The 26,011-nt window shown below is 41.1% G+C and overlaps 1 protein-coding gene across 1 annotated transcript in view; it reads right to left on the bottom strand.

Annotated features, from left to right (window-relative positions):
- Positions 1-26,011, bottom strand: part of Cdk6 (cyclin dependent kinase 6) — a 183,047-nt gene that overhangs the window by 121,149 nt on the left and 35,887 nt on the right. Inside the window, exon 3 of the mRNA XM_051177186.1 lies at positions 6,030-6,165. Within this exon, the coding sequence (XP_051033143.1) occupies positions 6,030-6,165 (136 nt within the window). The remainder of the gene's footprint in view (positions 1-6,029; positions 6,166-26,011) is intronic.

Below are 26,011 nucleotides of genomic sequence, written 5' to 3'. Positions count from 1 at the left end.
AAAATGTTCCCAGCTCCTTGTCAGCTCAGACGCTGGCTTCAGGTTTTATCCAAACCAACCAAGCAAGCTTTTTGCTGTGACTGAGAATGCCAGGGATCACACCCCATCATAAGGCATTCATTCACTCGGAATGTGCGGAGATGTGACATCCTCTGGGCTTTTCTAATATGGATTTTTAAACACCTAACCATTACAAAGCAGTTTCCTCTTTTTAATAACTTTAACTCTTATTTCTATTCACCTAAGCATGTGTATGTGTTCTATCCTGCTTCCTGCTACCTCATGACATTCTGGGACTTGAACTCAGGTCTTCCGGAAGGGCAGCAGGCTTTCTTAACCACTGAGCCATCTCTCCAACTCCCAGTTTCTTCACTTATATTAAGGGATACTAAAGCACATTTCAAAGTCAATTACAAGGTAAGGACTTAATAGAGGTGCCAACACATGATTTCATGTTCTAGGAAGGATGTGGATCCCGGAAAATACCGCAACAGACTCACAACTTCAAGTTTCTTCTACTTGCTAAAGACCCCCCCCCCCCCACACACACACCAGACAACTGCAAGTAAGTACTATGGAGAAGGCAAAGCAGCCTATGGGAACCTGAAATTGATGTGGAGTTGTGGTTGAGATGGTCAAAGTAGCGATGACCTGTGAGATGCAAGGCCTTTCAAACTGAACGAGCAGTTTGGAAGGCCCGTGTGATGGAAGGACAGAGAACAAGCACAAGGGTAGAGGTATGAGGCCCAGACCAAACAGCATTTTTGACATTACTCTGTAGATCATGAGAAACCACTGCAGACAGAGTTTCAGTAGGGGAGTCAGCGAGTTTTACGTGTACTTTAAAGACAATCTCAGTGACTGCTAGGAAGAGGACGGTCCAAACAGGGCACTGGCAGGTTGGATGTTGAATTAGCAGTTCTGTTTGGTGTGTTGATAAGAAGTGAGATTGGGGTTGTATTTTGAGCATGAAAAACAAGAAATCATTTACTGGTGAACTAATGAAGAGTGTGAAGAAAAGCAAGGCATCTAGGCTGATGCTTAGGTTTAAGGAAAGCTTATCTTGAAGCCTTGTAGGTTTGTGTGTACACATCGGCTGATGGTGGCAGTGTGAGTGTGTGTGTGTGTATGTGTGTGTATACACATTGGAAACTTTGGGTGTCATTCCTGAGCAGCCATTCACTTTTTCTTTTTTGAGATGGGTCTCTGACCAGAACCTGCTCACCAATTATTCTAGGTTGACCACCCAACAAGCCTGGGCAATCCTCGTGTCTCTTGCCTCCCCAACACTAGAATGACGTTTGTTTGTTTATTTATTTAGGATGCTGGACACCTGAGGCTGAGGACTGAACCCCAGTTCCTCATGTTAGTGCAGCAAGCACTTTGTAGACTACTATCTGCCCAGCCCTTCTTGGTATGGTCTTGCCAAGGTAAAGACTGCATCCTGAGCTGGTGGGAGAGGTCAGGCTGCGGAGTAAGTACCTGGACAGCATGGCACATTCCGAAATGAAGGTGTAGCTAAGGAAGAAGACAGGGCTGCGATGAAACACATTCCCATTCTTAAAGGAAATATCCGAGGGGCTTGACAGCAATGTAGACAGGAAAACCTCCTCTCTGTGCAGATCCTAAGGTCACCATGGTGACATGCAGAGGTGCACACTGCCTATAAACTTTTTAATGCCTAAGGTGAGGAAGCATTTTCTCAAGAGTTCAATTCATCTGCTATTTGTTTGATCTAAGTGGCATTTGCCTATTTAATGAGTCAGCCTTTGTTTTCATGAATGAGTGTTACTGTACCTTCAGAAAGTGACTTTTAAAGACATGTACTTCCTGTTTGTGGGAGAATTCAAACCACCGTATAATTTTGTTGCAGTTTCGAGTATTATGTATTGGAGTATTATGTATTTGAATAATTCTATCTTCCTCCCATCCATATATTTTTAGCTACTACAAAGATGTGGAAATTTGCATAAGCATTTGTTTCTGTGTGGATCCTCAAAATCTAAGTTACCTGAAAGCACTCACCTTGAGAATGGTTCTTGCGTTTCTGAAAGTTTCCATTTGGAGTTAAAGCTAGCAGGAGGAAGAACAATGGGAATGGCATAGTAGTAGGATGAAGGATACACTAACGAGTTCATTTCTCTCTACACATTGGAACTGTACTTATGAATTTAGGAATATAAATGACTGTGGCTGTCAAAGCTCACTCACCCTAGTCTCTTTCTGAACTCAGAGAAAACTTGGTACAGACAACTGCGGTTGCAAGCCATCTTTCCAGAATCTAATCAATGGCCTGGTGCAGACTGAACATCAATTTTCCTAGCGAAGGTCACAGTTCTGATCAAATCAGGACTTGTGGTGCTGGGCAAACTCTTGACCACTCGGGTTTATTGCCACCCCAGGACGTTTGTTCTAAAAGTACAGCATCCTTGTGAAACCTGGCAGCTAGTGCACTATAATTCACATAAGTTTTATGAAGCATCATAAAGGTTAGGGTGTGTATTAGTAAATTAAATAAAGCACGGCAATAGCAAATTCCATCAAATACCGCATGTATATATACAGGACAACCGGACTAAAGTGAGTTTCTGGAGCTCAAGACGGAAACAAAGTCTTAAGCTGGGCAGGCCTAGGGGGCCCACAAGGCTAAGAGAAAGGCAGGTTAGGTTAAGAGCAGCACTGATGGGTTACTCATATGGGGGGGGTGTCAAAGTGGAAGACAGTCAAGGGGAAAGGCTGTGGGGTGCATACAGCACTGAGTACCAAGAAAAAAATTATCTGGGAAGCTACCATGGCTTGAGACGTCCAACTTTAATTACAGCGAGAGTTCCTCCTAGTGAAGTTACTATTAAGCCAAGATCTATCATAAAATAAAAGCAGCCTGACTGACCTACGAAGTCCCTTACACCAGAATGGTTATTACCAAAATGCATCATTTTGTTCATTAAAGGAAATTTAATCCAACAATACACAAGGCATCTTTCACATATGTACTTCATTTCAGAACTTTAACTAAAAAAAAAAATAACTTGCATAAATAGGAGGGACAGCATTGTGCAGATACCTATGCCCAAAATCCTAGTCTAGTCAATTAATCTAGCCATGATATTAAACTGAAAGACAGTTTTGGTCCATGATATTTATCATTATCGTGGAGAACTTGTTTTTTTTTTTTTTTTAATTTCTTGCCTTGTTTTTTTGGGATCACCTTATTATGCAACATCTGCTCTGAATTTCAAATGTGATAAACAGAGTATGAGTGTTGGTGGCAGATGGCTAATGACCAGCAATGACAGGGCATTGAAGCCTGCCTTGTTTTCTGAGAAGTGATATTTTCATGTTAATTTGTTCTGTGTCCTGCAAAGATGGGACAAATCACCTGCTGTAATTTGGGCAAAGTGGAGACCACCACTTTGCCAGGGTTCGGGTCCTTTAAGAGCAGGGGAGGAAGGACCTGGGAGACTTTCATCTGCAGCACAGGGGACCAGTCACATTGCATTATGTCAAGCAGAGAAGGATGAAGCAGCCTCGGGCATTCCGCCCTGACATCAGAGCCACTGTTTGCTGCAAGCAGATATTAGTCACGAAAACAGACTATTTCCCAGAGCAGAAAGCAGGTGCAATCAAGAGTGCATGTTGGTTTCTGAAGTCTGGGTTTTGTAAAATAAACCTAATAGTACATTTTATCTCACACTGAAAACAGAAAAACCAACAGAATCTCCAAGAAACACTCAACTGAAGATAAAAAGAAATCTAATTCAGTGAGAAAATTACCCACACAGACATAAACTTTGAGTATGTTTTTTGCTCTCTCCAGTTCCACAGAACTGATTTATCATAGGGACTCATGGACATAATTTTTATCCCAGGACTCCATGAGGCCATGTGGTCTGGAGCTCAAAGAACTCTGTCCTGTTTTAGAGAGATCTGAGTATTTCTTCTGTGCTTTGTTCTCAAGAAGTGATACTGCCCATTTCATTAAGTACGTAGCACTGGCAGAATGTCCAAGCAATAGCATCAGGTATGTTCTCAAGGAGTTTGTATGTTAGCTGAAGACGCTGGGCCAGGTACTAGGAAAGCTGATTTGTAGTGCCCAAGAAGTGTCTCAGTGTGAGAAGACAGGCCCCCAAGGGTCTGCTCTGGGAAAGAATCCCTCACAGGAGTCTCTCTCCTCAGTACTCTGCCATATGGCTGGCTCCCTTTACTCCAAGTGACTAAGGAATGTGGTGAATGAACTCTCTGACACTTCTTTCGACTCTTGCCATTTAGTGGCAGATGGATGCATGAAGATGAAAAGTAAAGGTGGAACTAAACTCTACAACTAAACAGATTTGAAGATAACAGTCTGATTTAGAAAGAGGAAAGCCAGCCATGTCAACAAGGTCACATCAGGCTACTTGTTGATTTCACAGTAGAGCGGTCAACAACCTTTCTATGCAAATGTCATCATCAGACAGGAACAGATGGACCTAAAGAATATCACAACACCACCTTAAAGGTGAGGTCTATACATCAAACTGACCCAAATATTGACCTGAACAACTATGTAAAGCTTCATGAGTTTTAATTTTTCAAAACAAAAGTTATTCAAATATCTGAAAAGCTGTTCTCTCAGCTTCCATCTGCTGTTTTCTAACAAAGATGTTAGACACAATGACATATTCTAGTTTTATCCAAGCCCAGACTTCCTATTACAATTAGTATCCTAATAAGCACTGGATGTTTTGATTATCAACTGACAAGTTAACAGGTGAAGACAGCTACAAGAACACCTCAGGAGACAGAAATTTGTCTTTCCGCAGAAATTAGTTTCATTTGATTATGGTAATATGTCATTTTGAAAACCATATGCCATTAATTCTAAACTATAGGCCTGACCCCCCCAACCTTACTTCTCTCAGCTATCTACAGAGAGGTCTAATTCTGATGGCTGTAGAGACTCTTCAGACTCCAGGAGAATCTCAGCCTTCTGGTAACCAACTTCTTTGCGTACACACACACATGCATGCTCTCACACAAGCGTGCTCACCCTAATCCTGGCCCTTCCCAACTCCTCTGGTGACCACAATCATGGCCGCTTCTCTTTCTATTATATTATGTCCTTCAAACTGTGCACAAGGAATTGGAACCACCACTATGCATCACATTCTTTAATGAAAGCAAGATGGGAGAAACCAGAACTCTTATTAGCCTAAGTCCAAATGGATATTTGTTTGTTATGCTGCAGTCTAAATGTATCATTATCTGGGAACATCATCTAGCCATCATTCAAAATGACATTTGTTATTCTGTGGCAACAGGCACAGATTTAACAGATAAACTGGAAAACAAAGTAGAGTAACAGGCTAGACTATCAAGACCCTCAGAGTAACAGGCTAGACCATTAAAACACTGAGTAGCTCTCCTATTGGAGTAAAGGAGGAAAGAATCTGTTTGCAGTCAGTATACTTCCTAGCTTGCTGACCATGAAGGGCAGAAAGCAAGTTTTAATCACCTTTGAATCCCAAGATTACTACTTGCCATTTAGACTAAAAACCAAACAGATCTATGAATTGGAAAAACAAAACCAACAGAAAAGGCCAAATGAATATACTCAGAATCAGCATATAATTATAATGTGTGTTTCAGTGACATTTTAAATTATATCTCTTAAAGAGTGAGACCCATCAGGGTACTGAGCTATAGCTGTTATACCAAACTCTATAGATTAGGGCCTGATAATACGCAAATAAGTAGTTTCAACATTTTACAAATAAATAGTTTTAACATTTTAAATGTGCATTAAAGCTAGTTTTTTTTTAAAATTCACCCTAAAATAAACCAGACTGCAAACCCACTATTTGACGATCCCACTTATGAAATGGACTAGATGATCTTTCAATCCTTGAACATTTTACTTTTTTAACATTCTGAACTGTTACTAAGTTTCAAAAATAGCAATTCTGGCAATTTTTGCACAAAAGAATGCTGGTGTTGAGTAAGCTGTGACAGTAGCTAGTCTGGGCAGACAGAAGGGTGATTCTTGGTACCTTTATGGTTTCTGTGGGGACTCCAGGCTCTGGAACTTTATCCAAGTAAGTGGTCAAGTCTTGATCAACGTGTTCAAACACGAGTGTAAGCTTGGTCTCTCTGTCTGTCCGTGACACTGTGCACACATCAAACAACCTAGAAGGGACAAAAAACCAACCAGAATGAGTAGCTGTAAATAAGCCAAGTGGTAAGCCATGAAGCTCCCATGTAAGCCCCCATTCCGCCACATAGCTGAGGGCGTGCCCTGTGATCACATCTAATGGGATCTGCTGTTTCCAAAACCATCTCAAAGTTCAGTAGAGGAGCTGTGAAATCCAGACTGCCCAAGTTATCAGTGAAAAATATATGTCCAGAGTGTCTTAACTAATTAAGTCTGTATGCAGAACTAGCCAGGCAAAATAATTCTAACGATTTTTAGCTCACAAGATAAGATAATTAGAGGCCAGTTAAGCATTTGCCGGAGACTGTGGGCTAGCAAAAAGTTTTCCAGAACAACCATGGCTGTGAAAACAACTAAGATGGACTATAGAGAAACATTTCAAACACAGGATCCTGCCAAGTTGTTATCCTAGGAATGGTATAAATCTTTAATTAGTTTTAACATTCCAACTCTCATGCACAATCACACTATTAAAAAATTAAGGCTTTATTATTATTATTTTAACTTAACTGGCAGGAAATAACTGCATGTATTCCTGGGATACCATGGAATGTTTTGATATACTGGGAAACCACTGTACAGAATAGGGACTACATAACAAATAAAGAGCTATATACACTCCAAAACAGTTCAAAGTGTGGATTTCAAATGTTTATAGAAATCATAAAAAAGCTGACTAAGAATATGGTATGATGGTTCTGTTAAATAACTTGATTATCATGCAAACATTGTGAACTGAAAGGGGGAATACACTGGAAAACTAATAAAAAGACACAGGTGAACAAACAGTACAGCATGAACCTTCCGTGATCCCGAGAACCTTCAAGCCAAGGACAGAGAGCCCTTTGGTTAAGCACTGTCTCACGCACTATAGTCTCCCCAAGCTGTCTGAAGAGTTAAACAGGCCATCCATAAATAAGTTGTAAGGAAACCTCTTGAGATGAACGTAATATAAACAAAAGGAAATGTATAAAATGTCATCCATATTATGTTTTCACTTAGAAGCTGAAAAACCTGTCCAAGAAACTATGTGGACACATAGCCCCATGGCTAAGCCATGGGTTCATTGCCTTGGTATAATCTGGATGCTACTTCTAATACATATGTTTATATTTATTTTTGGTACAAGGGCTTTAAATTTGGTACTTCTTTCTGAAACTACACTAAATTTAACATCTCCAGAACACTGTAATCAATCCTAATCTACAATAAACTGTATAAAACCCATTCTATGAAAGTCTTTGGGGTGTCCATCAAAACGGCCCTCTGAACTCGATAGTTTGACCTTCTGCCCATAAGCTGTTTTAGCCGCCTTATTACGAGTAACCACATCTTTCAACTACTTCTTCACAAAGGAAAGGAAGACTTGCAAAATCAGCAAGACTATGCCTCTGTCTTTGCAATAAAGCTACAATGAACCCAAATCGGGATGTAATGAAATCAAATACGAACGCTGTAGCGAGGCCATTACATATCAATTCCAATTGGGCTTCTCAAGTCACTTTAAAAAACAGTTCCATTATAATGAAAATATTCCTGAATGAAGTGTGTTGCTCATCACTTGGTAATAACAGTCCCAGCTCTTATGAAAGGGGCATCCTCACTGATTTCTCTCTTCTCTCTCTCCTCCATCCCTCCGTCCCTCCCACCACCCCCATGTGTGTCTATGCCTGTGTTTGCCATTAATAATTTTCAAAAGGAAAAATCATGATGGGAACATAACACAGTTGAGCCCAAAAGGTCACCTGTTCCCTAAACCGTTGTCTTAGAAATTACCTAACAACACTGGCCATATGCAATGTTGCTTAATCACCCTGAAACCATGTCCAAGACTCTTGTATGACACAATTCATGAATAACATCTAACCACCCAAGCTGCTCTTCATTAAATAATGCGTCGTTCTTCAAAATATTAATATCTGCCAATGTCACCCAAGGTACTTTGGCGCCACACTAAAGATGCAGACGAAGATAGGTAGAGGTGAGCTTACCAAAGTTACTTCTAATTAATTGCCTTAAAAGACAAATATGGGAAAATTTTTTTAAAGGGGTATAAATTGAAACAGACATGGGATAATGCATACAGCAGAATATTTAGTTTATGTTTATAAGTATTTTGTGTATCATGTACATACGTGATACCTCTGGAGGTAGAGGGCTTAGGAGTTACAGGTGGTTATGAGCCAGCCTATGGGTGCTAGGAACTAAACTCGTGTCCTCTACAAGAGCAACAAATGTTCTGGCTGCTAAGCCATCTATCTCTCCAGCCTTCTGTGTGGATTTTTACCCATTTACTTACATATTGTAAACTATAAAAAGTTAGGTGTTATGTAGATACTGTTCATCCAGGTTCAAGAAGGCAGTACTTTTAAAGTTTAGTGTGTTTGTTTGTAAAGTAGAGGATTCTATCACAGTCCCCTTAGAAATTGACATCAAGGAGACAAGCCATAGGCTCCTGGCTTGCAGGCTCCAGTACTAGCCATCAGCAGCTTATAGAACAGTGACTCTCAACCTGTGGGTCACGACCCCTGGGATCAAATGACCCTTTCACAGGGGCTGCACATTTATTCAATTTTCAGCTGCATTAAATGGTCAAAGCAGTAGGGAGGCTGAGAACCACCTCTTACAGATGTGGAGGCATCAAAGACAATGTTTAGAGAAATACTGATCTTCATTGTAATATAAAGCTGCACTGTTTAGTAAACATTATCCTACAAGTTAACAGTTGCCTTAATCATAATGGGTAGAAAATACATTCTCAGGCAACAGTTGCGAATATGAATTTTGGAAATTCTAGAACATAATACACATGCTGTCTTTTTACCTAGGGATTCCCCCTAAAATTACTTCAAATCAAACAGTAGTCATTTTGGTAGGCAAAAGACAACAGATATGTCCATTTAACCCAATTAAAATAAACCAAGAGCTCTGGTACTTGGTTGGTAATCTATTTATATAAATCAACGAGGAATGTTGCCAGACTACCTATATCCCCCATACTTAACAAAAAAACAAAAACAAAAACAAAAACAAAACAAAACAAAACCCAAAGAGCAAGGCAGTCTGAACATCTGAACACAGGCACTGGGAAGTAACTTTCACTGTATGATTTCTTATGCTAGCCGACATTTATGACTTTCTAAAATTTTCAGTAAGCTGACAAAAATATCATTTCAATGACTTCAAGACTACATATCCATAGGAAACATGTAGCTGTTCTGACATGAGTGAGTAAACAATAACTCTCAGATGGCCTTCAGAGGGACATCACCACAGGATGGAGTCATTCAAAGGGTGACAATGAGCGGCTGGGGAGATGGGCCAGTGGTTCAGTGTGCTTACTGCTCAGGCAGGAGATCCAAACTTGGTTCCCAGCACCCACACGGCAGCTCAGGATCGCCTAAAATTCCAATTCCAGAAGCTCTGACACCCTCTCCTGCTTTATCAGGACTCTGGCACACCTGTGGTGCACACACATGGTATGTACACGCACATACACATAAATAAATACTTTAAAAAAAAAAAAGCAGACATGAGAAGTGACTCTCCATATTTATTGAGGCTATGCACTCCAGTTTAGCAGAGTGAAAGCAACCCAAAATATAGGTTGTTAATCATTTCACAGCGAAGCAGCCAAAAGTAGCTCAACTATTCCACCAAGTGAGCTACTTTTCTTGCTGTCTCTGGGGTCCTGACCTCCAGCTGCAGAGCAGACAACAAGGAGAGCCCAGCTCAACACTCAGCTTTCCTGCTGTCCTATGATGTAATCATCCAACAAAACATTCCCTGAATTGGGTCCCATCCTACTCATTGTAATTCTTAATGCCTGCTTCCCGTTCGCATTCTCAATTTAACTTGCCGCTCAGGACCTATTGCACAGGCCATCTGCCTGCAGCTAATGGACGGGACTCCATCCAGTAGTTTTGGGATTTCCAAAGTTTACAGTTTACAAACGTCTCCCAAACAACGAGCCTTGTCAACATAACCTCTGCCTTTCTATTGTGGTTATAATAAAAGGGAAATCTATATTATTGGCTGTGATTATACCATGACCCAAAGCAGGAAGTCCTAAGAGGGCTTTTTTCCTGTCAGGTTTCCCTGACCTTGCACACTCTTCATTGTTTGGATACCAAATAGTTCTAGAGCTGAGCACTGTCTGGCACAGCTGCCTAAGGGACATAACAACTTCTTATTTGAACTAGAGCCAGAACTTGAAATGGAGAAGAGTTTTCCCCCCTGTATCTAATCTTGAAACTCCATGAAGTGCAATGGTGGATAAAGCTTGTGCACCCAATCGCCTTTCAGCATCTCATTAGCCCCACACTATTGTACACAGTTGCTCCAGAAATACAGACTGGGTATGCAATGGTTCACCAGCAACATGAAATGACGAACTCCACAATATTGGCCAGCAACAGCAAAGAGCATGCTGCTGAAGATGATCATAACTTTGCAGCCGTCCCAGAATGTGCACCAGTACTTAGCACATGCAGGTGCCATACTCAGTCTTAAGTTTCTGACACAGCACACGCCCTAGAGAAAATGCCTTCACAATGCACACTACAGTCCGGGCCCCTCACACAGTACACAGCATGTAACATCCCACTGTGCATGCTACTGGGTTCTACAACGCCAAGGCACTCAGCTTGGAACTCCTCAGGTCACACTGGTACACAATGCAGTGTTCAATGCACACACAAAGCTGTCCATTACAGAAATATAGCAGTTTAATTATGAGAAACAGAGAATGTCTTCCTAATGCCATTCTTCAGCATGTTAACAATCCAACTAGGTCATCTCTAGCCTGGGCCATATTATAACGATTCATTTGTAAAACTGCTGCTTTGAGTTGCTGATGGGCTTTGTAAAAAGTCATTAACTCTGGCTGGGGATTAGGACAGAATCTCAAAATATTTTTGACATGGCCTCTCTAAAAATGTTTTGCATTTTGAACTATGTATCCATTTATTCAAAATGGCTTCTCAGCATTGACAATTAGAAAATCAGACCATCTCTGGAAAACACTGAATATGTTCTTTTATGCCACATGTTCAGCCAAGATTCAATTTTTTTGTGAATTTAACAAGACCATCCATTTAATTAAAATACATATTCAGTTTCATCTTCAATAAATGGTAAACCGTGTGTATGTGTGTGTGTGTATTAGAAAACTGTTTCAGAGTATAATTATTCAGTTTATTATTAGAACATTTCATGTACGTATCTATTTTATAGTTTAATATACTTGGGGTTGTAGAATATTTCTTGGGCAGGAGAGGTTCAGGAGTGGAAGGAGTTTTAGAAAGCACTGTTCTCCCTAGACAAGACTTCTGACTTCATAGAGGCTGTTCACTGTCAGGGATTTTCTCCTCCATCAGCATGTCTGCAGGCCAAGAGCAATGGGCAGCAGCATGCCTCGTGAGTTCGTATCTGCTTTAAAGAATTCCTCCTGGAGAGCCTGGGGATGTAGAGCTTGCTTCTCATCTAAGATGCCTGTGTGTGATCCTCAGCATGCTATGAATAGGACACGTTGGCACATAACTGTCATCTCACACTCAGAAGGTGAAGGTCACAGCCTTTGTCAACTACATCGTGAGTTCAAGGCCAACCCGGATGGTTTCAACAATCTAATTCCCTTTTGAGGTTCCCCATCTGACCAGAGACATTTAATGGAGCAGAAGAAGACAAAAGAGAGGAGACAGACAGCTCAGCTCTTCACTAACAGGAATAAGGGACATAGAACAGAAAAGGAAATGAGGAACACAGAAAGAGTTACAAATAATATAAAGATACATCATTCAATTCATTACAGGTTGAGTACAACGTTCAGTGGTTATGTGCTCCTGAAACCAACAATTAAACAACACCCTTCGCATCAGCTACTGGTGGAAAGCATAACCACACCAGCACATCAAATTAACAAAACCAGGGAAAGCCTTTATGCAAATCTAACAAAGGAGTGAGAAGTCAATATCCCCGTGCCCTTCATCATGGTATTTAGAGCTGTAGACTGCCTGTGAGTTCACACTCCATCTTCTCCCAGGGCCTGCAGCAATCTGCTTTCTGCGTCAGCTTCTCCTAACGCGCACCTGCCATCTATGGTTCAAAAAGGTTTTTTTTTTGTTTGTTTGTTTGTTTTTTTACCAAAAAAAGATGTTCCATGTTGAAATGGAAATTCCTTAAACTGGGCAAGTTTACAAGATGTGCCTTGCACTACAGTAAATACTGAAAATAAAGCAAACAGTGAAATCTCTGTGTATGGAAACATTCCTGAACATGACCAGTAACAATTGGTGTGATGGTTAGCTCACAAATAAGCTACACAGGATAGCCCGGTGGGCAGATGGGATCCTGGGATCCTACATCTTACTCTGCTCAGATTCAAAATAAACTCTTCAAATGGGTACAGAATGGCAGAATTAAGGCTGTTCCACTTCCCACAACAGCCACTAGCTGTGTTCTCACATTATCAAATCCAAGCCTTCAAAACCAGCCTGAAGCCAAAGGCAGGAAAGAAACAAGGTGGGATTCTCAAAGTTAAGGTAACTGCATGTTATTCTGTGGGAAAAAGGAAAGTATTTCTTTAGAATGAAACAAGAAAATTCTTCAAAACACTACTTCTGGTTTTGTAGGGAAGACAATAGTAGCAGGAGTAAAAAGTTCCGAGTCACCCTATAGATCGTTATCTCCACAAATGAGGGAGAGGAAGAGAGACAGACAGACAGAGGTAGGGAAAACATTGGAGTTGGTAAGTCTTGCTGAGTCTAGAACTAATACTGAACAGTTCTGGAAATTCTAAAGGAACATAAAGCTGGCTCTACCAAAAGAAAGGTGCTGCCCATGACAACTACAGAGGACTTGGGTTTAAGATTTAAATCAAGAATAAGTGACCAACCCCGCAACAACTTCTCACCACCTCTTACCTCTCGATGTCTCTCTCAGGCATGGCAACCTTCTTAGCCTAGACAAGTCTCCTCAAACAACACCAAGCCTCTGAGCCACATTAAGGACTGAAGCTGGTAAACACCCTGGAGAACCCCAAAGCAGTGGCACCTGGGGGGAGGGGGACCCCAATCCAGGATAACACAAGTGAGGAAAACAGAGCAGCTAGCTGTAGCCGCCAGGAACGGGAAGCGAAGCGCCCAATGGTCTCCCCTCTCTAATGTATCCAGTGCAGCATCCGGCACACAGTGGTTACTCAGGAAATCACTACCGAAGGGATGAAAGTTTCAAAATGATAACCAAGGAGAAGGTGCTTAGAGATGTGACCAAGAAAGCACGGCAGGCTGAGTAAGCTGGACTCCGTAACTGATGCTGAGCCCAGGTCGGACCCCACCATAACTCATTTATTAGGAAATTTTTATTTGTCGACAACTGACTTACTGGCTACTCATTATTTGACATTTTTAGTTTTATACAGCAACTCTATGAGGTGGTCCTTGTTTAGACTTGCACCACCATTCCTAAAAGGCAAAAGTCAAAACCAAACCATTAGCTGATGAAGAAACGGTACACACCCATACATGGACTCTTAGCCGGTAATAAAAAGAATACACACTATACTGTACAAACCTTGAAAAGATTATACTAAATAAGAATTTGGCCATGATGGCTGCATGATTCCATTTATATGAAGTGTAGAGAAACAGGCTGATCTGTAGAGTCAAAAATAGACTGAGCAATTAGTTGCCTAGGATCTGGAGCGTGGGGGTTGGTGGAGGAAGGGGAACAATGCTTATGTGCACTTGGTTTCTTTCTAGGATGATGAAAACATTCTAAATTTAGAGCATGGTGGTAGTTGCACAAACTTGGTAAATGCAACAGAACAGGCACTAAACTGAATAAATACTCAGGTGAATTTCATGGTGTTCATTCTGCATCTTAATAAAGATGTTTAAATATAAGTCAAAACAAACAGCCAGCAGGAAAAGATTCTGTATTCTGTTTAAACTGTAGAGACAGAAAGCAGTAAAGGGGTTCGATTTGAAACTGCTCTGTTGCATGAAAAGCATGGGTCAGCAAATCAGAAATCTCATTGTGAATGATACTTCCAGACACAGACACACACACGCACGCACACACACTCCTCACACACATGCATACACAGGCACTCACACTCACACATACATATGCACTCACACATAGACGCACTCACATGCACACATACTTGCACACTCACACACATGCACATGCACACATACACACACACTCACACACATGGGTGGAGGAGAGGCTGGGAAAAGTAATGCTCAGAAAATCCACAGGAAAACTGAAAAGCTAAAGACTTCCATCTCTTGCCCTCTTGTATTCGACCCTTGACTGGTTAGAAAAATGACACACTGCAATTCTCCAAAAAGGGCTCGAAAAAGATATTCTGATCCCAAGAATAGAAGAGTTAAGAGGTATTTTTAAAAGTGAAGTGAACAGCTTTGGCTTGAGTCACATACAGTGCGGAACATTCTGGACAACTTTCAACATTCAGTTCTCTTTCCATTTCTGACCTGTAAAAACCCTGTTTTCCAGCTTGGGCCTCTCTTGAGGAAAAACGACAAAGCAGCCAAAACTAGGAAGCCTCTTGTGATGAAGACTGTCTGCACAGTCTTTGGGGAGAAACAAGTTTACCTACCCCACATGCCAAAATTCTGCCAGTATGGCATCCTTTTGAGATGAGTCACTTTATCCCAGCCCTGATTCACTCAGGTACTTATGATTAGGTTCTTATCCAATGAGAGGACCCTTCAAGTCCTCTCCTTTTAAGGAATCACAGATGATCATTATGTAGTAACTTAATAAGAAATTTTTTAAAAAATCAAGTAACACTAATAAAAACAATCAGTGATGGAATATTCGAAGTTGTTCAAGATGGGCTCACATCTGTGATATATTTTTTTCTAATAATAAAACCACACATAATCTGCAAGGCATTTTGAAAATGCCCCCAACCTGCAGACTGGTAAGGACCATTCTGTACTTACTCATAGGCACACACATGTGCAGGCGTGCACGCGCGTGCACATACGCTATGTGACTCCTGTGAGACAGATCTACATTTACTAGGCACAGGAAGGCTTTCACGATGCTCTGCAGGCTCAGAAGATTTCGTCCAGTATGATCCCATACATGTAAACAAAACAGCACAGGGTTTTATCTTTGGGTGATGAAATTATGAAATGTTTGTTTCCTAATAGTTCCTTATATATGATGAGAATTTACTAGTTAAAACAACTTTTTAAAACATGTTTATTTTTATATAGTGTATGATTGTTTTGCCTTTATGTGTGTTATGTGTACCGTGTGTGCCTGGTGTCCTCAGAGGTCAAAAGAGGGAGTTGGACCCTCTCCAGATAGTTGTGAACCACTAAATTGGGTACTGGGAATTAAATTCAAGTTCTCTGCAAGAGTGAATGGAGAGTCTTCTATTTATCACATCTTTGTCTGCAACCTGCTTCTCTCTGAGTTTATTAAAAAAAAACCACCAATCATTAATCCTAAAAATATAATTTATAAATTAATAATTTAAACAATGCCAGTTCTTGATTTTGGAGGAGAAAAAAAAAAATAACATGTGTCATTACCTTATCAATGGTGACATACAATTTTCAATGCTCTACCCAATACAGAGCAATTAATTATCAAAAAGATGAGGGAACAAGTTCAAACTCTAACCGAACATGAGATTGGGAGAGACTGGTCAGTAACCGTAGACGTTCAAGTGACCAGAACCCAGGAACAACAAAACGTGAACAGCGGGTACAGGTGGTACAGGGGTAAGGGCCCGTGTTTGCCAAATTTGACAGGTGCTGTTGACTGTGCACATCTAGCTATCCCCACCCACAAAATAAATATATGTCACTTTAAAAATGTTTTGTAAAGGCTGAGTGTGGTGATGTATGCTTGTAAACCCACCAATGATGAGACAGAGAAAGACGCATACCTTGGGCTTTGTAGTCAGCTAGCTTAGATTACTGGATGAAATTCAGATAAATGAGAAACACTGTCTCAAAACAGTGTCTCAAAAAAGTAAAACAAACAAACAAAAAAAGTAGATGTGACTGAAGCCTCCAAATTTGCACACACATATGTACATCTATCTTTATTTGAACATGGACATACCCACATGCACACACGCATGCACTATAGCACGATTACCATGGAGTAAAAGAGAAACGTTGGCAGTTGATAGACTTTAAAAAATCTCTAATATTCATTATGCAAACCAAGGAAAAATCCAGCAAGGACAAACCATGAATTTTCTAAAGAGAGGGAGCTTTTGAGGTTACGCTGTTCTGTAGAGCATTTTTATAGATGAGAAAACAGGCAAACAGAGCAGAATGGAAAAGACAAAGAAACATTCTGCTAATAGCAAGAAACCAGCCATCAAAATGACTAAGACACAGTTTTAAAAAACACTCCTTATAAAAAATGACACTTAAAAATCCTATTTTAAAATTAGGTTTATTCTAATTTTAAAATTTCCAGGCATTACCCTTTAAACAACTGAGAAAAATTTTATAACTATTTAAGGTCACTGGAAAACTGTATGAAAAGATCGGAAAATAATACTGTTGGAAACACTGAACTACCACTATCTCTTTCAACAGCTTATGTACCTGAAATCGGGTGGTTTTGCTGGGTATAAAAACTTGTAAATAGTGAAGCACGATGGGCTACATTCCTGCGACTTGAATTTATTTTTGAGTTTGATCTTGTTTCAGACAAGGTAAATATTCATGACATTAGCAGCAATCCAAAATTAAAAGAATAAGAAATTTGTAAATGTAACCACAAGTCAGACTTCTCTAAGAACATAGAACATCTTTATCATACAGACCTATTAGGCAACTGGATAACTGGATATGCCACATAACCAGATATTTTGAATACGGAATTCTTCCTCTCATAAGCTTCCACACGAGAGGAGAGAGAGAGACAGAGAGAGAGAGAAAGACACAGAGACAGAGACAGAGAGAGAGAGAGAGAGAGAGAGAGAGAGAGAGCAGGGTTGGAGGGATGTTAAGGCTTAGATTCAGGGCTTCCTACTAAGCAACACTCTACCTGAAACCCACCTCACAACATTTCCCACAGTTACTGTTGTCAACAGGTTTCCTGGAAATGTGCACTGAAGATTTTCTTGACCCGTTAAAGCATGATATACTGATACTGTTCTACTGCCCTGTGGAGACCTCTGCACTCATCCTGCAGCCGTTAACCTTCTGCACTAGATATCTGAGCATAACATTACATAAATTAACCAATAAATTATTATTAGGTACTTAATTTCTATGAATTGCATTGAATGCTGGTAGAAACATGTAAGTCAAAATGATCATGAACAGTCCGGAGTCCAGCAGAGAAGGTGAGTATTAAAAAGACAAACATCAACTACTCTGTAAATACTGAGATTGACTTTTAAATGCTGCACATAATGGCATTTTAAGAGAAATAAAGGTGCATCCTGGAAATGCAGTAAAAAAAAGATTCACAGAAGAAAGGACCACACAAATAACTATCTGAGATTACTAGGAATTTTGCAAACAAGTGGTGGAGAACGGGCACTAGAAATCAAGAGAAAGATGCCCCCAACAAGACAGCCAGAACCACTAGAAAAATGCTGTGCATAGCAAAAAAATTCATCTTCTAGAACAGCTATCTGTGCTTTCATTTTCAAATACCTCAACCTTCCGGTATGGGTACGAGAAGACTAGCAAGAAGACCAAAGGGGGGTGGTCGCTGCAGTAGCAAGGGGGAAAATAAAGAAGGCCTGTCCTGAGGAACTGGCAGCCAAGGACAGAAGGGAGAGCAGAGATTCCAGAAATGTTTAGGAGGTTGACTTGGCAGGACTTTCTAAGTGTCTGAATGTGGCGGGGTGGAGGGATGGGAAAGGAGGAGAAGCCAAGAATGAGTCACAGGCTTTAGACTTTGGGGACTTGGTGCCACCCCAAGAGATACAGCAGTGTTCCCAGACCTTGGGTTTCAGCTAACTGTAAACTTCCCAACAACTTTAGCACTCTGAAGGAAAGCTATCAACTAGATACATAAACACACCCTGCCCCGTCTACTATCAGCACCTTTTACAAAGAAATCACACTTCAACACCCCAAATATGAACCGCTCTAGGTTCCACCAAAAACTACCACAGGGCAGGGATTTTCGTTTTCTAACAGTGTCCCAGATGATGGGAGATTGGTACACGGCTTCAGACCAACACTGGGGAGCCCTGAGACTGCCATGTAGACGTTGGCTTCAGCACTAACGGCACGAATTAAAGGCAGGACATGTAATGTGTATTCTCACTTACTCCCCACCCCTTCAGGGACACCTGTCCCATTAATGCTAAGGGTGCAGGGCAAAGAAAAGTTCAAAAGGTACCAAAGGCTCTGAAGATGAGACATTTAACTATGCCTGGTGGGAAGTGTTGGTGGAGCCGAATCTCAAAGGCTAGCCTGGAATTTGCCAGATAAATAAAAGAAGCTTGGGACACTCCCAGGAGAAGGAATTCAAAGGTATTCAGGTATGCAATAAAATGCATGTTTGAGGAATGGTGGATACTCCGGTATAAACTGATGATTTTTCTTGGGATGAGAGAGGAGATGGAAAAGTACACAGAAAAAAAAATTATAGTTTGGCCAACTAGGCTAGAAGTCTAGAAACTATCATCTTAGGGGCACTGGGAAGGGCCCAAGGATTTTACAGGAGTAATGCACTGGCATGGGTGGATATGATGTGCTCCGTGGACAGGCCACTCTGGCTGCACACTGGGACAGAGAATAAGAAGAAGCAGCTGCCTACAGAACAGGGCAGCCAACACCTATGCCCTTTAGCACTGTGCTGGGCAAACAAGACACCATCCTTGCTGAAATCATTTCTACTGCCTTTTGTGAAACTAGAAGCACACAGTATTTTGCAATGTAAAAATGTAACACTGTGTCAACAGCTTCTACAAATCTCTCTTCAAGTTGAGCTACATTACATTCCTTATCTAATTTACTGAACTATGTCCTTATGTCCTTAGTCTCAACAGTGATGCATTATAAACTTACAAACTCATACTAAGTGGAATCGAAAACCCTTAGGGTAAATGCTTTCTTAAAATATGTGTACGTGTACCATGTATGTGTGTGAGTACATGTTTTTGTGTGTGTGCATATGTGAGTGGATGATAATGGTCATCTTTGTTTTCAATGTGTCTGCAGCTCATTACAGGACAAGGATGGCTGGCTGGTCTGCAAGTTCCAAGATCTTCCTGTCTCTGGCCTCTTTCCAGCAGGATTAGAGATGCAGACACCACACTCAATTTCTACATACGTAGTGGGGAGCCAAAGTAAGGTCCTTATGGAAAGTAATCAGAATTCAGATAAAATGAACCGTGGAGGCCCAGAAAACAAGCTGAATAACAGAATATCAGCAATACCAGCAAGGTGGGCAACACCACCATTTATGAAAACCGTATCCGTCTCTTGTGTTCTCTCTCTCTGTTTGTCTCTCACACACACACAAATCAAGAGAATTAAGTAGTTCCACTTTAATAGCATTAAAGATACAATATAAAGTATAAAGTAAACAAATTCCATTGCACACTAAAAACTACAACACAATTATTAAATTATGAAAGAAAAAAGGGAAAACACTGCTGTGCTTGGTTGGACTGGGACAACAAGGGCTTCTCAAGCTCTACAGTTTAAATGCAACTCAGCCAAAGAACCCAACAGATTAGGGGTTTTAGAAGAAACTAAAAAGCTGGCTGGTCTTCAAGCTCTTAGGACAATGATAAAGGGCTCCAAACACACACACACACACACACACACACACACACACACACACACACACACAGACAGAGAGAGAGAGAGAGAGAGAGAGAGGAGAGAGAGAGAGACACACACACACATACACAGAGATACAGCTGGAGGCCAAACTTTACAATCTGAAAACTCAATACAAGATACACTACATAAGGCAGTATATAGTATTAACGGAGAGGACAAAAAGTTACACGTGGCAGAATTATGTAGAATAATTAGCATAATTATCCTCATATTTACACTAAATGTGACTTTTAACAGAGGTGTAAGGCCACTGACTGAAAAATGGCTACTCCGCAAAACATACCAGATAACTGGGTATCACATGCAAATGAACGAGGCTGGACTCATCTCACAGCATATACTAAACTCAAAAGAAAAGGGATCATAGCACACACACAAAAGCACAGTAACAGAAGAAAGAAGGTAAAATGATTTACCGCTAAAATGTCCACTTTTATGAAATGTCCCGTGTTTTTGTTGTCCAGGCATGGAGTAAGCAGAGGGGGAATGTGGGGGAATGAGCGGTTCCTAAATTAAGATTGTGACAATGCGTGCACAACTCTATGAACATACACACTACAACACTGCAGTGGATATTTTCAATGGGTGGACTGTGTGTCAATTATGACCCAAAGCTTAACCACTACATCCTCCCTCTTATGGTCTAGGGGGAACCTCATAATCTTGCCACCAGCCCCCATCATTCCATTCTCATCTTTTAACTGGATTCTACCCATCCTAAAACACTTGCCATGCCTGGTTTTTCTGTTGCCACCTACACAGCCTGCACCTCTGCTGGGGTGTTTCTTCGACATCTAGCGCATGACCTCTAATTCATCCGCCAAGAGATGAACTTGCCTCGTGATGTACACTATTTGCTCCACCCTCTCTTTCTCAGGGGCAGACTCCTCTGTTTACTACAGTATGTCTGCCCCATTGGAGGCACTCAGGCATGACTTCTGAATTAATGAATGAGTGGAGTGAGACTGCCTTGGAAGAGTGAGCCCTGTATTTCTGGAAACAGCTTGAGGCAAGTCTGACAAATTAAGAAGGGGTGGGGGTGGATGAATAATAGTCTTCTGGGCCCAAAAATAAAGATGTTGATTTGTTGTTGTTGTTGTTGTTGTTGTTTGGCTGAAGAAATAGTTCTGAAGACAATTCCAAAGAGTGAAAATGTTTAGCTGAATTAAAATAGAGCTAAAATAACTGGACCGCCTCCCATGGGACAGGAGCTATCTGATCATGATCACGAAAGTTCTATTACAGCATTTTTCATTTTTCTCATTATTTTCAAGTCACATGGAATAAGACAATTGTCCTTTTATTAAACATATTCCATTTTCTAAGTGGTAAGTGTTTGAATAAATTACCCCATTTTTCCCTTTTTGCTTCTTTTCCTCCGTAACTGTCCTGACAAGTTAAAGAAATGTTTTATTTTCAGATGGGTGATTTTTCTTCTTTTTCCTTTTTTTCCCCTATTCCAAAGAGGGAAGTAATTTGCTACTATTTAATTCAAACCTACCCCCAAATTCAAGGAATGTCTGACTCATGAAAGGAAATAGTAGGTCCAGAATCTGTTAGTGTGTGATTCACAGCCTTCGGAGAGTAATTTATATTCAGTATACATTTGGGTTCATTTAGCTGTCGCAGTGTATCTACCCAGAATAAAAGTATACTTCAAACCAAAACTGGGTCAGAAAATGTTTTAGAACAACGTATTTTACTCTTTCAACATTCTGAGAACTGTCCAAGGAACAAAAAGCTCCCTGAAAGAGAGAAATGCATACCCCAAACCAGGCTCACTAAGGCCTTGCCCTGGCTTTGATTACAATACTATCAAAACAATAGAAGACAATTGGCATGTGCCACAACACATACTTCAACCACGTCACTTCTTCCAAGTCTACATCCCGATACAATGGTAGCCCCCCATATAAAAATATCCCTCAAAGTGTTTTCCTAATGGCCTAAAGATCCAGGTATTTTAACTGGACTAGTTTTTCAAATGTCAACGTGCTGTATGTCTTTATATTATGCATGTGGGGCCAGTGTGTGTAAACTACATCTAAGCATGAGATTAATGTTTCTCGTTAACAACTGCTTGCTTCTTAGCTATCAATAGGGTGCCACTCTGCCCAAGCCATGCTCGTCTCTGCCATAGAGGAGCCTCTGGAACTAAGATGGAAAATGCACACAAGGAGAACAAGGCTATCCAAGAGAACAATGGTAAACACGGGCAGCAGGTGAGGTTGTTATCAGAACTCTATATGCACTCTTTAAAAACAAATCAAACAAAATAAAAAATCCCCTTAGGGCATTTTAAATGTTCTGCTGAAAACAGATTTTTTTAAAAGTAAAAACTATAAGCCTAGCAATGTGTGTATTCACACCTTTTCTCAAGTTATAGACATGCATTACGTCACTACCCTCTTCATTTGTACTAGAAGATGAAGCAAACTTAGTTGTTTATCACCTTAATGAATCAGATATATCACTCTATGAAACCAGCCCTCACTGGTGTATTCTGAGATGCTAAGATGATGATAAACCAGACAGCTTAGTCTCTTTTTTGGCTTCCTAAACATTCTCCCAAATTTTGAGAAAACTGTAATCACTAAATACATATTTATTATAAGCATGCTGACTTGTTTCTCTTTGACATTTCACCTCTCTCTGCTGTTTTGCAGACACACAGAAAACACAGCAGGACATTGCAGGGCATTTTTCCCCTGCAACTATCCCAAAGAGACTGGTCTACCTAGAGAAAAGGTCTCTCTGTGTAGCCTTGGTTCGCTTGAAGCTCTCTATGTACACCAGGCTGGACTTGAGCTCACAGAAATCCTCCTGAGTGCTGGGACTAAAGCTGTGGGCCACCACACTCTGCCTTCGCTACCCAAAAGTCTAAGCTTCAGATGATTGTATATTTGGACCTATTTAATATTGAAATAAAAACAACAGGAAGCCAAAATACTCCACTGGTAGTCATTAAATGCGTGTCACCATCAAAAGATACGCCAATGAGTTGTCTCCTTAGAGTTACTTTTTAGGTCTATTGGCAGTTGTTTCAATAAAGACACAAAAGCACCCACAAGTAGAACATGACATGACAACATGGTGATCCTGGAACCACACTCGAGGACAAAGTCTAACCCTGACACAGGGAAAGAAGAGTGTCTGAGTGTGAATGAAAGAGCCCGTGAGCTGGAGACTGAACTATCACACGCCAGGGCGAGCAAGCAAATGAGAATAATGAAACCAGCAAACCAGCAAAATAGCCCATCCTTATAAAAGCAAATTCGAGAAATCAGAGACCCGTGGCCCTTGCAGGTCAGTCTTCCCACAGGTGAGGGAGCTTGTCTGACAAACTCCATTCCCTAACTGCAATTGAAGTGGATGCCCTGGGCACGGAAGTCACCGACCTCCAACTCCCCTGAGGCTGTTCTCAAAGCAAGGGTCTCCCTGTAATGGGGCCATCATGTTGTCAAGTATGGGAGGAAGACAATGCCTTGGTTGGTAGATCTGAGCACATTCAAGAAGCTCAGTGTTTACTGGAAAAGATTATAGTCATGGTTTTAGTTCAAGCCTCGGTTTTTTTGTAAGGCTGGCAGGAATGGGTCATCCCAATCTCTCAATCACTCCAAGGATACTTATAGGGGCCAGGCAGATCCTGCAATATGGCAACTGCAGTGGTGGACTGTTGGCCGGCGGTCATTGTGACTGCCTCCTAAAAGGCAGCAGTGGCCCCTTGACCTCCAGGCCTGTATACCTGGTGTCCATAAAGCAACAGAATGTCTGGATTTGACCTTTAACTCCAGGCAGTCTGAAGATGTGTAACAATAAAGACAAATCCTTCAGGATGTGTTTATCACACTCAGGAGAACTTCTGCCTTTGGGTAGTAGAGATGGACCTTTTTAGGAGACCCTAATCTTAAACTAGTTTACACTGAATTGTCTTGGTAGTGGATTACAACACACAACAGGAACCGACACAAGGTAAGGACAGATATGACTTTCCACTGAAAACCGTTGTGGTGGTGTGTGCCTTGACCTTCCTATGTTAACTACAGACACAACAGTTGAGTGAGCAAAGTTTTTTCGTCCACAATGGAAACCCCTGTCCCAGGGACCACACTATCTACCTGCAGAGTCCCAGAGGGCTGCAGTGAGAGGGTCAACGGAAGCGGGTGGCTCCTGGCTGGTGACATCAAGAGACTTCCGTTAACACTAGGTAATCCCGGTCATGGCTTTAGTCGTTCAAAGCTCAGATCTGTCCCTATGCATCCAATATAAGACGAAAAAGAAACATTCATTCGTAAAAGCAGAAAAAGGACAGGGCCAAATCTTTGCATATTTTAGTATACATTTTTCTTCTCCCAAATTAATGGCATGTGACTTGTTTCTCTCCAAGAAAGATAACCACAGATATGAGGAAAGTGCTTTAAAGTGCCCAACATCAAATCAAATCTTCTTTTGCATTTTAACTCTAAGCTAACATTTAGATGGAAAAGGAATTCAACAAACTCATGTTTAAGAGAAGTTTTGCCCAACCTTTACTAAATTTTCACAGATTAAGTAAAGAGCTCTTAATTTCTCTTTTTCAGAAATGTTGTCTAAGGCTCAGGGAAGGTCAAGGAAAAGAGGGAGGAAAGACTGAAAAGAGCCAGGACCAGGAAGTCTGCTGTGAGACTGTCTAGATTTGACAGCGAGGCCACACCGACACAACACAGGTGCCTTGAACAATGACAGCTTCAAGTGATGCCAACAGGGATGAGGAAATCTTACTGAGCGGGGCAGGATGGGGAGCAGCCCTGGATGAAGAGTGACTGGCAATTAAGAGCTGCTTTGTTTATGGAGGAATAGTCTTCCTCAGGGATGAGCCCCCTAATTGTTTACCGAATACGAAGTGCTCAGCCCTAAAAACATACATTACACAAACATCATTAAATGGACTCAGTAGTTTGCATTTACATATTTATTTGTTTATGTATGTGTGGGAGAGACAATATTAAAGCATTAAAGAGAGGGAGAATGCAGGGGCGGAGCATGGGAGGAGTCGAGGGAGGAGAGAAAAGGGGGATGTGTTACAATATTTTAATTGAAATTATTTTTATAGCATATCTTTTTAAAAAATAAAAAGGCATGTATGGAAGAGAAGGTATAAAGGGGGAAAGTACCTTTTAAAGGGAAAATAAGTGTCCTTTTAGATCCTGGAAAGAGGAAACGTGGAGAAGATGTGGAGGGGAAAATACCAATTAAAATGGGAAAGGAAAAGGAGAACGGGCAGAAAAGAGAGAGGAGAAAGGCAGAGAGAAGGAAGGGAAAGAAAGGTTGAGAGAACAGATAAAAGAAAAACGGGAAAGGAAGGCAGAACCAGGAAGCAGACAGAGCTACTCGTGAAATGAAAATGCATGAGTTTTTGCAAAAAATGTCACCTTAATATTTTAGAAGTCTCCGCATCCCAGTGAATTAATCCACTCTTAGCGTGTGAAAAATACATATGGTTACACAGAATTTTCCAAACAATAAACAAAGAATAAAAAAACAAGGAAACCTGACATTCAGGCAAACCCGGGTCATGCTCTATTTTGGGCCAACCAGAGCCTGAGAAACCGTGTTCAGTTACAGGTTGGCTAGAGCAGTTACAGGTTGGCTAGGAGGTGATGATACTTAGGTATGATGCTTCCCAGCATGCCTTGCCCATGGAGTCTTAGTGCGCTCATTAGTGAGCGAAGGAATGGCTTAGAGGGATCAAGCCTACTGCCCAGGTCCTTCCTGCACAGCAGGCCCCTGCACCTGCTCACCCCACCCCCCATCCCAACAGTTCCCACAGTCCTGGCTGAGGGCTCCCAAAACTCTCCTTCTCCACAACTCCTTCCTTGCAGAAAAGCAAAGACACTCATCCTTCCTATGGATTTTCTACCCCTCTCACCATACACTGGCTTGAGGGAAATGAAAGTTCCAGAACCAACCTCAGAGTCTTTTTGCAAAACGATGCCCAAACCCTACTTGCACTTTGGAG

This window comes from Phodopus roborovskii, unplaced genomic scaffold (assembly GCF_943737965.1).
Source record: "Phodopus roborovskii unplaced genomic scaffold, PHOROB, whole genome shotgun sequence".
In the NCBI taxonomy this organism is placed as follows: domain Eukaryota; kingdom Metazoa; phylum Chordata; class Mammalia; order Rodentia; family Cricetidae; genus Phodopus; species Phodopus roborovskii.
Note: the sequence above shows the minus strand (reverse complement) of the source record. Positions and strands in the feature narration are given on the sequence as shown.